At 33.7% G+C, this 14,313-nt stretch overlaps 1 protein-coding gene across 10 annotated transcripts in view; it reads right to left on the reverse strand.

Annotated features, from left to right (window-relative positions):
• Positions 1-14,313, reverse strand: part of Fer (FER tyrosine kinase) — a 485,925-nt gene that overhangs the window by 353,106 nt on the left and 118,506 nt on the right. For 9 of the 10 annotated variants that reach the window (XM_004625405.2, XM_023708329.1, XM_023708308.1 and 6 more), the window contains 3 exons: positions 13,132-13,315; positions 9,560-9,697; positions 8,554-8,673 (listed from right to left, as the gene is read on the reverse strand). In XM_004625405.2, the coding sequence (XP_004625462.1) occupies positions 8,554-8,673; positions 9,560-9,697; positions 13,132-13,315 (442 nt within the window). The remainder of the gene's footprint in view (positions 1-8,553; positions 8,674-9,559; positions 9,698-13,131; positions 13,316-14,313) is intronic. The other variant, XM_023708326.1, reaches the window with a different exon arrangement.

Raw genomic sequence — 14,313 nt, forward strand, 5'->3', positions numbered from 1 at the left:
AATAAAAATAAAAATAAATAAATAAAATTTTTTTTTAAAAAAAGAAGTCATGTTAAAATGGATTAATTCCTAAATACTAAACACTTATAGAAGCGCTTCCCTGGCAAGCACAGGGGTCTGAGTTCAATACCCTGTTCCACCAAAAAAAAAGTATTTAGGGGCCAGGGAGATGGCTCAGTGGAATAAGCGCTTCCCTGGCAAGCTCAAGGGCCTGAGTTCAATCACCGATTCCACACAAAAAAAACCCTTATAGAAATTATTTCTAAAATTTTATCAAATGGATGAATTCTGTATAACATGAAATTATTTTACTGTAATTTAAAAGACGAGAAAAATGTACATCAAATAACCTTCATTTATATAAAAAGTATGTACACACAATTACATAATGATAATACGTGCTATACATTACATATAAAATACATATGATTCTATATACACTCAGGAAAAATATATAAACTTTTCCATGAAATAACTCTGGGAGGTTGTAATGGGAATGTTTAATCAAAGGAAGGACAATTTTTATCTTAATGTATATGCTTTTGTAAGTCTTTACAAATTTTATTATCTGCATGAGTTAATTGATATGTTTTCTTGCTATACTAAGAATCAAACACAGGGCCTTGATTATGTTAGCGAAGCACTATGCCACAAAATTACAGCCCTCATTCTATTGGATAAATTTTTGCAATTTAACTGTATATAGAGATACAAAAGCCTAAAAAATACCTCTTATGGATAATAACATTTTCAGAGTTAATACACTTCTTTTAATCATCGAACCATCAGCTATGATTACCTAAATTTTATAGCACTATTAGATACAATTCCCTAACAGTTCATAAATGAATTCTCAAAAAAAATCTTAACATTTATTTATTATATGAAGTTTGCAATATTGTCATTTTAGTTGTGATATTTCGGTTAATTTTTTTTTAAAATGTTTTTTTTTTTAATTTTATTTGTGTGGGGGGGCAGCTCAGTCCACCAGGGGGCGGGCTGGCTGGCATGTGGCGCTGGGGGACTGAACCGTGGTCCCTGGGCTTTGCTAAGCTTGTTCTAAGTAGGTGCTTTAGACCACTGAGCCATCTCACCAGCCCATCTCAGAATTTTTTTTTTTTTTTTTTTTTTTTTTTTTTTTTTTTTTTTTGCGGAACCAGGGATTGAACTCAGGCCCTTGTGCTTGCCAGGGAAGCGCTTATTCCACTGAGCCATCTCCCCGGCCCGATATTTCGGTTAATTTTAAAAAGAAAAGGAAAAGTAGACTCAGTCCTAGTGGCCTAAAGTAACTTTTCTGGTATTTTTTTCCGTTTAACTCCAAAATAAACTACAAATAAACCATTTATCCACCATCTCCTTCTTTTAATTGCAGCACCCTAGTATTTTAGGAATGACTTTCTATACCACAGCATAAATCTTTATCATCTTTTCTCAATTAAAAAAGAAGTATTTCCTAATCAGGCAAGTTCTATTAAATATATTCACCTCCAAATATCCAACCTAATCCACTCCAAATAGATAAATCTGCCTGATTCTTCCAGCTTCTCTATACTCCTCAGACTGTAATCCTAACCTGACCTTCCTTCTGATTCTTTTACATTTTCCCAAATCTTTCAACCCACTCATCTCAAATATATTCACTGAACACAGTTTGACCAAACACCAGTACATATTGAACCACAAAACAAACAAGCTAAGATTGTGAGTGAGAAAAGCCAAAAACAAACTTGGCAGAACCAAGGTTCTCCTTAGGTGGTGAAATCGATACCCCATGGAACACACAGTGCCATCTTCTATCACAAGCTGTTATGGTTTAGATCTAGAATGTTCTCCAAAACTCTCATGTGCTCAGATGCAGTGTGGATCAACTATCTAAATATTAAAACAATCTTCCAGAAGATAAAATAAGTACAACTCTTGAAGACACAGGCATAGTCAAGGACTTTCTTAACAGAACCCCAATGACACAAGAAGTAATACTGAGAATCAACATGGGACCATATCAAATTAAAAAGTTTTTGCACAGCCAAGGAAACAACCAACAGAATAAAGAGACAAAATGAAAACAAAATTTTGCCAGCTATTCCATGGAGATAGGACTAACATCAAAAATACATAAAGAACTCAAAAGCTTGAGACCCTGCCCAATAGAAGACCCAAATAATGGGCCCCTGAAATGAACAGACACTTCTCAGATTAAAAGGCCAATAAATAAACAATTCTCATCATCACTTGCTATCAGAAAAATGCATTTTTAAACTAGACTGAGATTCCAGCTTACCCCAGAAAAAAAATGGCTATCATCAAAAATCTAAAAACAAATGCTGGCAAGGATGTGGGAGAAAAAAGAACCTGACTAATTGATGGTGGGGATGTAAACTACTCCCACCATTAGGAAATCAGTGTGAAGATGTCTCAGATAACTGAAAACAGAAATTCCATTTGACTCAGCTATCTCACACCTAGGTATTTTCCCCAAATCATTTAAAATTATCATATTAAAGGGATACAACTCTTGGAGACACTTACACTCATCTTTATGGCAACACAATTGATAATAGCTAGATCTTGAAAACAGTATAGATGTCCATCAACAGATGAATGGATATAGAAAATGTGGCATTTATACACAATGGAGTACTACACTGACATAAAGGAAGATAAACTTGAGGTATTAATAGGTAAAGGGATGCAACCTGAGAACATAATGTGAAGTGAAATAAGTTAGACACATGAGCTCAAATATCATACAGTTTCAGAAACCATATACATATATATAAAATAAATATTTGTTAACCAAGAGTATCTTTTCATAGGATTGCTGATCATTTGTGCTTATCTCTCAAGGAAATATCATTCCACAATTAGAAATATTGTTTCGACACAAACACAACTAAATTAACAATTTTAAGCTGGGCATGAGAGTATATGCCTATAATTCCAGCTACTCAGAAGGCTGAGCAAGAATGATTATAAATTTGAATCCACTTTGAGCAATTTAGTGAGGTACTATCTCAAAGTTTAAAAAAGGGTTGAGAATACAGCTCAATGGTACGAATCTTACCCAGCATGCACAGGGGACTATGATCAATCCCCAATATGGCAAAATTAAAAGAAAAACTTGTAAATGATTGTAATGCCTTCAGGAAGTAAAAGGTGTTTACTTGAGAATACTATAAGTATGGTAAAAAGAAAGTAAGTGATTTCAACTCTTATATTCAAAATGTATATATGTATATATGTATATATAGACATGTACGCATGAATTTATGCATATACATATAAATAATAATATGGAAGCACATTTATAGATTAGCTTTCCTGTTGCTATAACAAAATACATGACACACCCAACTTAAAAGAGGAAAGGTTTAATTTGGATCATGGTTTCAGAAGCTTCAGTCTGGCTCCAAAGCAGGAACATCATGGCAAAAGGGCACAGTAGAGCAGAACTCCTCATTTCAGGACTGCTTGGAAGCAGAGCTCAGGGAAAGACAACCAGAAGAAATATATCTTCAAAAGACAAACTCCCAGGGACCCACCTCCTCCAACTGGGCTCTAGCTCCTAATAGCACATTTACGCATGAACATCAGTGGATTGATGGAGTGATTAGATAGAGGCCCATGATCCAATTACCACTTTAAAAGTTTTTTAATCTACTCAAGTTGGCATTAAACTTACCCATTATATTCTATTCTTCATTAACTCTATGCACAAACATATGCACATAACCAATTCCTAATCTCCAATAAATACAAGGTCAAATTCTGCATGATATAATAATGTAATACCAAAATACAACTGTACAGGGAAAACACTCCCATTTCAAAAGCAAGAAACAGGAAGATAAAAAAGAATTAGATTAAAGAAAGACAAACACTGCTTAGGTCAGTGCAGAGACTGGGGTTCAATTCCTGGTACCACATGCCTTGCCAGCCTCACCCTCAAGTGCACTGAGCCGGGGACAGGGACCAGGCGTGGTGGCACATGCCTATAATCCCAGCACTGGAGAGGCTGAAAACAGGAGGATCACTACAAGTCCAAGCTGCATAGTGAAACCCTGAACCAAATACATTTAAGAAAGAAAGAAAGAAAGAAAGAAAGAAAGAAAGAAGAAAAAAGAAAGACAAACATAAAGGGCAAACATTAAGTCCTGTAGCTACATGTCCTGCATCCAGGCACATGGCAGTAAGATGTAAGTTCTCAAGGGCTTAGGTAGCCCCACCCATATGGTCTTGCTGGTTGTGGCCCACAATCCTGTCTAGGGCTGATTCTGTTGTTTGCTGCTTTGCTTAGCACCTGTACCATGTTTTCAGCATCTCTCTAACTTCCTAGGTCTCCAATGCACACTTGATCTATTCCCACAGTCTCATGCTCACACCACTTAAGGACACAGTGCCTGGTCTCCCAGGCATTTCTTTGAAATCCTGGTGGAAGATTCCCTGACCACATGACTCTTGCATTCCACATGCTGAACAATCAGTATCACGTAGACAATGCCAAAGTATGCCATTTGCTCAAGCAATGTGGCTTCTAGGTACCTAAATGGCTGAACACAATGAAACAAATCCCAGAAATCAATTCCCTCAGTAGCCCTTCCTGAGTAAGGGGCATAGAGGTTCTATTCCCAAATGAAAGATTCATACTTCTACACACTTAGTCCTGTTATAGGTAGGGTCTTACTGATTCCTGAGAGGTATTCAAACCATTTTACTCCTCTCCAGTTTAAAGAAGAGTGATGACCTGGTTGTCAAAAGTCTCCAAGCTTCAACTTTCCACTATTTGAGAAGCAAAGTTCTTTGGGGGTGGGCAGGGAGATAGCTCAGTAGAATAAATGCTTGCCTAGCAAGCACAAGGACCTGAGTTCAATCCCTGGATACAAAAAAAAAAAAAAAAAAAAAAAAAAACCTTTGCTGTGTATAACTCTGCTAGACAATTGAGCCAAAAATCTGACTTGAGAAGACTTTTATGGGCCAAGAGTGAGTCACATATCACATCTCACGGCCAACACAAATGGGTGACACTTCGGTCTAAGCATTGTTCTTACCCAGGCAACAAATAGTGCTTGTGTCAGTGCATTAAAATATTTGCTATTGTGCTTTGATTTGCACATTATTTGTATAAAATGTCATAACTATAGCTCAAAAAAAAGTGATACAAGCAATAAAGCTAAGAGAAAAACTGTGAAAATGACAATAGAGTTAAAAAAGAAATCACTGGAAAACCTGTTAAAGTCTTGAAAAAATAAATTCATAAGTGTTATTTTTGGGCCTCAGAACTCATTATTTGGTTTTCAATTATTTTTTATAGGAATAATATGTTCAGTTTTTAAACTTTTTGGTGTTCAAAAGCAAAATTGGAACAAAGTGAGTTCAACAACCAAAGCATCACCGTACTCGGTTTTTTAACAAAACTAATCTTTTTTACAACGACACCTTCTTGACCATAATTTTAAATAGGCTTCATTTCTGGCCAAAATTTAAGCATATCAAATCTGCCTTATCTGATATTTGCTCCCAGTACTTGCTATACACCTGAATAAAAAGTAGCCAGCAAAATCCACACCAAAGCCTGAACACTGGCCTGCCCTGAACATTCCTCCACTAGAACAAGCAGTCCACTACCCTAGAAAACCAAACTCTTGCAAAGTCTCTGGATGTGGGCAAAATGTAGGCAAATTTTAGTTTTCAAATTTTTCCTGCAAACTAGTTCTAAAGGCTTCTGAACTATGTGGTCAAGTAAACTCACAGGAACCTTCCCACTTCTGGCACCAATTACATGTATTGTTCAGCTTTCCTCTCAGTGGAACAAAATACTTAACACCTGTAACTTAAAGAAGAGGTTTAATTTTGCCCCTGTTTTCAGAGGTTTCAGTTGATGCTTAGCTGGCTCCAGTGCAAGAATATTATCTGAAAAGGCATGATGAAACAAAGCAGTTCACTTCATGGTAGCTGTGAAGTAGAACACAAAGGAAAAACACCAGCAAGAGAGATATCCCCACTAATGGCACACCCCCAGAGACCTACTGTCTCCAACTGGGCCCCGTCTTCTAACATACATTTAGCTAAGACCATCAGCAGATTAATGCAATGATAAGTACAGCATGCATGATTCATCACCTCTCCCACACACCAGCAGCCTCTTAATCCAATCAAGCTGACTAACTCAATCATCGGTAATTTGTTTCTTAGATTTATCTCAGTACTGCTAAAAGACATACTGAGTAACTAGAGGAATAAATTCTCGAGGAAACCCTAACCTGATCCCCATATATTGAAAAACTGTTCAATAAAATGTAGCTAAAGTCTTGCCTCATAAGATGTGAACATTAAATATTCTGCTACATTATCATTCATTTTATCTTCATTATACTTCTGTTGATTCCTTCATCACCATAATTTAAAAATGATTAATGAGTCTAATTATATTGCCCTGATACCTTAAAATACAAGAAAACAAATTCTTCTTTGACTATACAATCTCTGATTGTACATAAGTCTATAATAGCTGACTATTTTTACTTTTATCACATACTACAATGTCAATATGTTCATTAATTTTAGTTTTATAAAAATAATTAATATCAGTATAAACTTTGTGAAGATATTCACCCACATACCTCAAGTATATACTAGAGATTTGGATGAGCAAGTGAGTTATTTATGATCAACACAGAGATAACAAAAAAATCAGGGGTAATTAATGCCATATTTCTTTACCATGCAGCCCATGAATTAAAGTATAAACTGTTGATAGAAAAAACTGTTCAAAGGGAAGGAACAACTAAATTGAAGAAAAAAAGAAAAGAAAGAAAGAAGGAAGGAAAAAAGATCTATGTATATACACAAGATAGTCTGGATAATTGTACTGCTGATTTCTGCTCATATATTGAAAGGAGCAATTAATGCTTAATTTTTTCTCTCCCTTTTTAATTATTTATAATTTTCTGACCAATTTTCATATTTATATCTGATAATCTGAGCAACTAATTTTAGGGCAACAATATGCAGTACAGCTATTATTGAATTTCTGTAATTTTGTTTGGTCAAATTCTGCATCATTTCTAATCTTTTTGTACTATTTTTTATTCTCTTTAAAAAAAATTTAAAAGAAGTAATTTGTTTTGCTGCATAGAAATTGAGAAATATCACCAACCATCCTATACCCTAAGTTCCCACTTTACTGTTTAAAGCAATAAATCAATCAATCAATAATAGTGTGCAAGTCAACAGGGTTCTCAATCTCAACACTATTGATGTTGTCTCCACATCATTCTTTCTTGTGAGGGGAAATCTTATAGACCACAGATATTTAGCACCAGCTAATGTTTCCAAGCATTGTCAAATACTCCTTGAATGACAAAAATAAGCCCAAGTGAGGATTACTACCTTAGAGATAGCTGATGCTGTCAATGTCAAAGTCAACAATCAAGAGACCCCTATGCAGGATATCAAATACTAAGAGAACAGCTTCACGAATCGCAGTAGCAGTCCAGGGAGATGGCTCAGTAGAATAAGTGCTTCCCTGGCAAGTGCAAGGGCTGGAGTTCAATTCCCGGTTCCGCCAAAAAAAAAAGAATCATGGTAGGAAATACCGTGTAATACAGGATTCTCCCACACTTCCATTCTTTTTTTTTCCATAATTTTATTGAGAAACAAATAGCAATGAGACAGCCTCAAACCAAATCGGTAGGACAGTCTCAACAATCAACACATTGCATACATTCTTCCTAGTGGTTATCCGCTGCACAAGATGCGGACATGATATCCTATTTACAAACACTATTAGAATAAATTCCTCTATTCATTAAGAGAATGTAAGTATATATCTATCCTAACCACTTTGAATACACAGATACAAAATGGACATTCATCCTTCCATCCCCTTTAGAAGTAGTTCATCGTCCCCAATTGTTGAACCCTCTCAGATGATTTATGAAAAAGTAATTGTTTTTTAATGGTCTCTTTCTAGCTTTGAAGATGCAAAATCCTTTTCCAAGAACTAAAGCCAAAATACTACTTTAGTAAACTATCTGTACTCTACAATGTTACTGAACACTAGGAGAATGTTTAGTTATATGAGATAAGGAATTTGGCTAAGTTATTTAAGGTGAAATTTAAACAGATTTAATACGGAAAAGACCCAAGTGAATAAACATCTCTAATTGTTGTTCTGACACAAAGATAAGCATATACAATGTTCACTGATAAATATATTTTTGTGCTATCCAATAATAGTTCTACCAATCAGTATTGGCCATGAAATGGAATAAAAACATAAATGAAAAGAGTAAAGCGTTATTCCAATATAAGATACTAGTTTTATTCCAATATAAGATATTGGGCAAATTAATGTAACATCACACAAAACTAGGAATTTCATAATTAACAAAATTAGTGACTACACAGTAAAATTAACATTTCTCCAAATATAATACTGTTCAAATTTACTTTTCATTATTTGCAAAAAAGGGGGATTTCAAATGTGATGAAATACAACTATAAAGCAATGACAAGTCATATTTAAACTATACAAATTTTCTTAATACTTACATTATTTGCAAATTTTCTGCTGTTAAGTTATTCCACATGATCTCATTTGCCTGAAGGTTTTCATTTTCTTCTAATAAGGAAGTATCAAATACAATTTCTTGTTCTTTAGCAGCTGTTGTTCTAATAAAGTATGCCAAATAATTGATCAATATTAGTGAATTATTATAACATATACAAATATTAGTACACACTAAAGGCAATTTATTCTTATTCAAAATTCTATTTACAAAGTAGACACAAAATAGTATGAAGTAAACTCTAGGCATCAAAGATCTAATTATGTAACTTGAATCTTAGTTCTGCTACAATACTAATTTGCTTCATACCTGTCTCAACTCTAGTAAGTATGAAAGAAACATACATGGAGAAGTAACTTATAACTCAGGATTATAGTAATTTAACAAGTTTTAAGAATTATACAGCAAATAACCACTAGGAAGAGAGTATGCAATGTGTTAATTATTGAAACTGTCCTACCAATTTGATTTGAAACTGTCTCATTGCTATTTATCTCTCAATAAATTTATGGGAAAAAAAACTTAACAAAAAAAGGGGATACAAATGAAGGACCATTTTGTATTTGTATATACAAAATAGGATAGATATACAGCTATTTTCTCTTAATTCAATGAGAAGTAAGATTTGTACTAATAGTGTTTGGACAGGATATTATGTCTGCATCTTGTACTGTGAATAACTACTACAAAGACAACAATATGCAATGTATTAATTATTGTAACTGTCCTACTTGCCTGTTTTGAAACTGTCTCATTGTTATTTGTTTCTCAATAAAAGAAATAAATTTTTAAAAAATAAATAAATAAAAGATTTAAAATTTTTAAAATATATATATATAAATTCACATTGAGAGAGCTTTTGAAAATTTAAAGGAGACAAATTAATCTACAACAAACTATTTCCTAATAAGTCCTAAAATATTTAATTTTATAACTTTTTAAATTATAACATTTTCAAAAGTATTTAAAGAGAAATGAAAATATCATACCGATGAACGTCTATGAAATTATTGTATTCTGTGCTAGGATCTATCTGTTCGACTGACATTTTAATTTCTTGATGAACATTTACTATTTCCTCTGTAACAAGACTGGTTATTTGGCTGTATTCATCAAAGATACCTTTTCTGAAAACAAAAATAAAATTTTATAACATTTTAATGTTTTATCAATAGAAACACAGACCCAAAAAGGATTTCAAACAACAGACATAAGAAATGACATCAGTATTTACAGATAGTGGATTCATGCACCATGTTATTTCATATACCTGGAGAGAAAAGAGATTACATAAATATACAGATTAGCACTTTACATTGATAACTACAATACTATAAGTAAACTAAACTAGAAATTTGCCTTTTCAAACATATATCTGAAATGCACAATACATAAAGTCAGTGTTGATAATTTTTCTAAATAGTCCCATACAAATTTTGGATTCCATAATGTGGAACTCTTGACTATTTACTGCAAGTCAGTGTTCCCTTCCAGTGTCTGGCACGTCTCACATGCCCTGCCTCTTGCTTCTTTTCTTACTTTGGGGCTTTGTTCCTTTTTCTATATACTGCTTAATTCTACTAATTGTATGTCTTCAGTGAAATCTTAATCTCTTTTGACCTCTAGTCAGTAGCAAAAATATCATCAAAATCATTAGCATAGTGCAGTAAATGTAAAAAGAAAGTCTACCACAAACATCAAATTCTGTCTTTAAAAATGCAATGCTGTGAAGGTAAATAAAAATAAAAATTATAAATGCTATTATGCTTTAAAAATATGCCAGGGGCTGGAGAGATAGCTCAGGGGTCTAAGCACCTGCCTGGCAAACTCAAAGGACCAGGGTTTGATCCCTGATACCACATGTTCCACTAGTCCCAGAACCTCCGTGCCCAACACCAAAACCAGGGGTGATGGCACATGCCTGTAATCCCAGTGCTGGGGAGGCTGAGACAGGAGGATCACTATGAATCCAAGTTGTGTAGTGAGATCCTATACCAAATAAATAAACAAATAAATAAATAAAAATATGCCATTGAACTAAACAGTGTCAAATCTGAGTTTGGACAGTAAGCTTATTCTGTATAGAGCCAAACACATAAAAAGCATTTTTTCTCTTTTAAAATCATTACTCATGGATGAAAATCATTATTCATAAAGCTCCCTTATTATGAAGTATTCTTTGAATTATTTTACTTTAAATAGAAATACAGTGTTTGGATTCAAGAAAACAGGATATAAATTGGTTAAGGCAATGCTATATTCAAATGATTACCGAAATCAACTGACACACAATTTAAAGAAAAGGAGAAGGAAGAAAATTTTAAATATAGATGTAGCAATACCCCTGGAGTTAAGATGGTTATGACACAGAAATCATTAAGATTTGCCCTTAAGAAAAATGAAGGGCAGGCTACTTATCACATGGGATTTAATTTCAGGGATAACACAATGCTTGGGTTATTAAAATGCTAGAATTAAAGTAATACATTACAAAATGAAAATAAAATGCTGTGAGAAACTATTTTTCTCAAAAATGTAATTTAAAGTAAACTTATGAATTAAGCATTTTAAATAGATATTTCACTATCTTATCAATAATAACTAGCTTATATATTTAAGTTGACTAAAACATTATCTCATCTACTTACTGTGACTATGGGGATAATCTAAAAGTCTTACCGCCACAAGAATATATTTAGTTATCATCATAATTTTACAGAAAGAGAAGCAAAGTAAGTCAGGCAGAGTCTGAAAGGCAGCGAAGACAAATTTGATCTCCTAACTTCAGAAGTTCCAGAAATCATTACTACTCAAAAAATATTGGGAATCTAAATCTCTTATCTGATAGCTCTCTGTCAATGGAAAAACACAGCACAAGGATAGAGTTGTACTAAATCTATTAAGGCACCAGGACGCTCTTCAAAGAAAACAATGAAGCCATTTACTAAGGTTAATTAATACCAAGGTAATCATTGATTGGGTATTAGGAAATTTCAAATTATTCTCCCTTCTATATAATTATTAAAATAGAAACTGTTGACTAGTGCAAATAGTTTTACAAAAATGGAACATCTGTAATATAAAAAATTATCTCCAGCTTTCAGGGGCTTTTAAGGGACATTGCTCAGTCTTCACATAGCACTCTATCTACCTCTCTCCTCCCCTCTTACCCAGACTCCACTTATTGGATTTAGGGACCACTTTACACCCAGAACAATTTCATCTTGAGATCTTTAACTAATTACCAGATCTGCAAGGATCAGATTGCCAAATATGGTCACAACTGAGGTTCTAGCCACATAAGAATTTTGAGAACATGCTGGTCAACACATCATATCCTTCTCATGGGAAGAACGCTGGATTAATCAGAAGACCTAACCTCAAATCTGAAATCTCCTACCTCTTAGCTTTGTGATCTTGGCCAGTATTGATCTGTCTGTCACAGGTATAGCCTGAGTAAAACCTGTTCTTCCTGATTCTTCAGGATACTGTACAGAACAAGGGAGCAGAGAAGCAAATGCACATGAAAGTGCTTTACAAACCACAACATACTGTACAATACATTGTTTTAAAAATTATCATTTTACCTTTTATAATTACTCCGGTACCTGTCAGTTACATGATACTCAGGCTTCCTTTTACATTATAATTTGAAAAATGCTTACAAAATATACAAATCTAAATGTTCATGGGTTAATTTATGTAACTATCAGGAAATTAACTAAAACACAAGAGCTAGTACTTAACTGGCCCAAGTTCTTTGCAACATAATTCACCATGATTTGTGAACTTCATCACTACCTGAGAGATACCTAAACACTTATTTCTTCTCTAACTCTCCTTCATTACTACATCATTTCTCTTTCCACCTTCCCCAACCCTACCAAATCACAGCAACTCTGCTATTAAAGAATTTCACACATATTTTCAGTGAAAGAAAGCTGAATCTAACTATTTGGGAAGAGCTAAATTATCTAATATAGGAGAGGAAGTCCATCCAAAAGGATGCTTATCTTTTTTGTTGTTGTTTTACATCAATGTGTATGGTAAAAGTGCATGCATGTGATTTGTTGATTAAAGTAGACTGCTATCTCCTTGGAAGCAAGAGAGGCCACTGCACATTTCTACCTCAAATAGTATTCATTGATTTTCATTTTATACAGGGGGAAAAAAAGCAAGAAGTTAGTAAATAAACCTTGAAAAACATCTCTAAAATTCTCAGTTCAAGATTTAAAACCCTCTGGAGGCAAATATTCACATCTTAATGTTTGTCAACTATTAAGTATTTTTCATTTAAAATTGCTGCTAAAGGAAATAAAGCAGAAATAGATAATAAAAAGACCATTCTTGGGTCTTTTTATTATCTGGCTAATTCTGGCTAACAGGTGTAGGAGATGAGTACAATCCGAAGGAAAAGTCAAGATGGAAGGTAAAACGGCTTTGGAAAACCAACAGACCAAGTAATGATGAAGCTCAGGAAGCAAAAGCTTAACTATGGGGGGGAAAAAAGGTTGAAATTATTTTTGGAGAAATTTTATGATAAATAGGAACCATATCTTACAGTGCTTTTATCATTTCTTCTTGCATTTTTTGTAAAGAGTCCAGAAGCAGAGGAAGTGTAGTATCATAATACTGATTTTGATGGAGCTGAGCTCCTTTTAGTGCCAACACATACTGGTTATGCAGCACATGAAGTTTCATTGTGGCTTTGTCATAACGTTCCTTGGCCTTTTCTGTTTCTTTCCCTGAAAAAAAAGCACAGAAGAAAGGGGAAAAAGTAAGTTGAATCTTTACTATATGTAATGTGGATTACTCTAAATTTATATTATTTTGCACATTTTATTAAAATTAATAAAATTGTATTGAATATATACTATATGTGGGATTTTATCAAAAGCACTATTTACCAGTTCAAGAGAGGTTGCTACAAAAGGAAGCAAGATATATAGTAAATGTTTGGTAACTCAAAATAAATACACTAGATTCTAGGAGTTTATAGGAAATTGGAACAGCAATGCACATGAAACTCTAAATAAGAAAGCCTGAAAATTATGTTAAACTTTGAGGTCTAAGATATTAGTAAGAGAAGGATAGCCAAAAGAGGCTTTGTAGAGAAAACAGAATGACAGGCATTCCAAGCATGACCCTAGTCACACATTGCTGTCTTGTGCATATAATAAAGTATAAGATGACTGGACAGCAGACCTCATATTGAATGATTATCAACTGAAGATTACTTAGAACTGTGCTAAACATTAGGAATCTAGAATTTGAAAGCAGAGTCCTTGATGTACACCCTGGTAAAGGAATACTGTATGAGTCCATGTAAAGAAAAAATAATTATGTAGGCAAGTCAAGAGAGTAATCTGGGTGTTGGGGGCATGAAGAAATACACCATCTGTACAGATAGGACAATTCTAGGTGCTGAATGACCTGAAATCTAAGCAGAGAAATTCAGACTTGATGTGCAAGTAATTCAGGAGATATTCATAATGTCACTGATTAAAACTTCGGTTTTCTTTTACTAATAATTCATGCAGTATTTACAGATTGCTAATATAAGTGAATGAATATATAAATAAATTAAAATTTTAAATCAATCATTTTGGTGCCAATCAAGTAAATACTTCTGATCAATAGAGACTCAGAAACTTTTCAAAGCATTTATTAGTTCTTCTTCCAAGGACATCCTACAAATTACTTTCCCAAAATAGATCTTATATTTGACTTTTTTTTTTTTTTT

This window comes from Octodon degus, unplaced genomic scaffold (assembly GCF_000260255.1).
Source record: "Octodon degus isolate 3935 unplaced genomic scaffold, OctDeg1.0 scaffold00009, whole genome shotgun sequence".
Classification (NCBI taxonomy): domain Eukaryota; kingdom Metazoa; phylum Chordata; class Mammalia; order Rodentia; family Octodontidae; genus Octodon; species Octodon degus.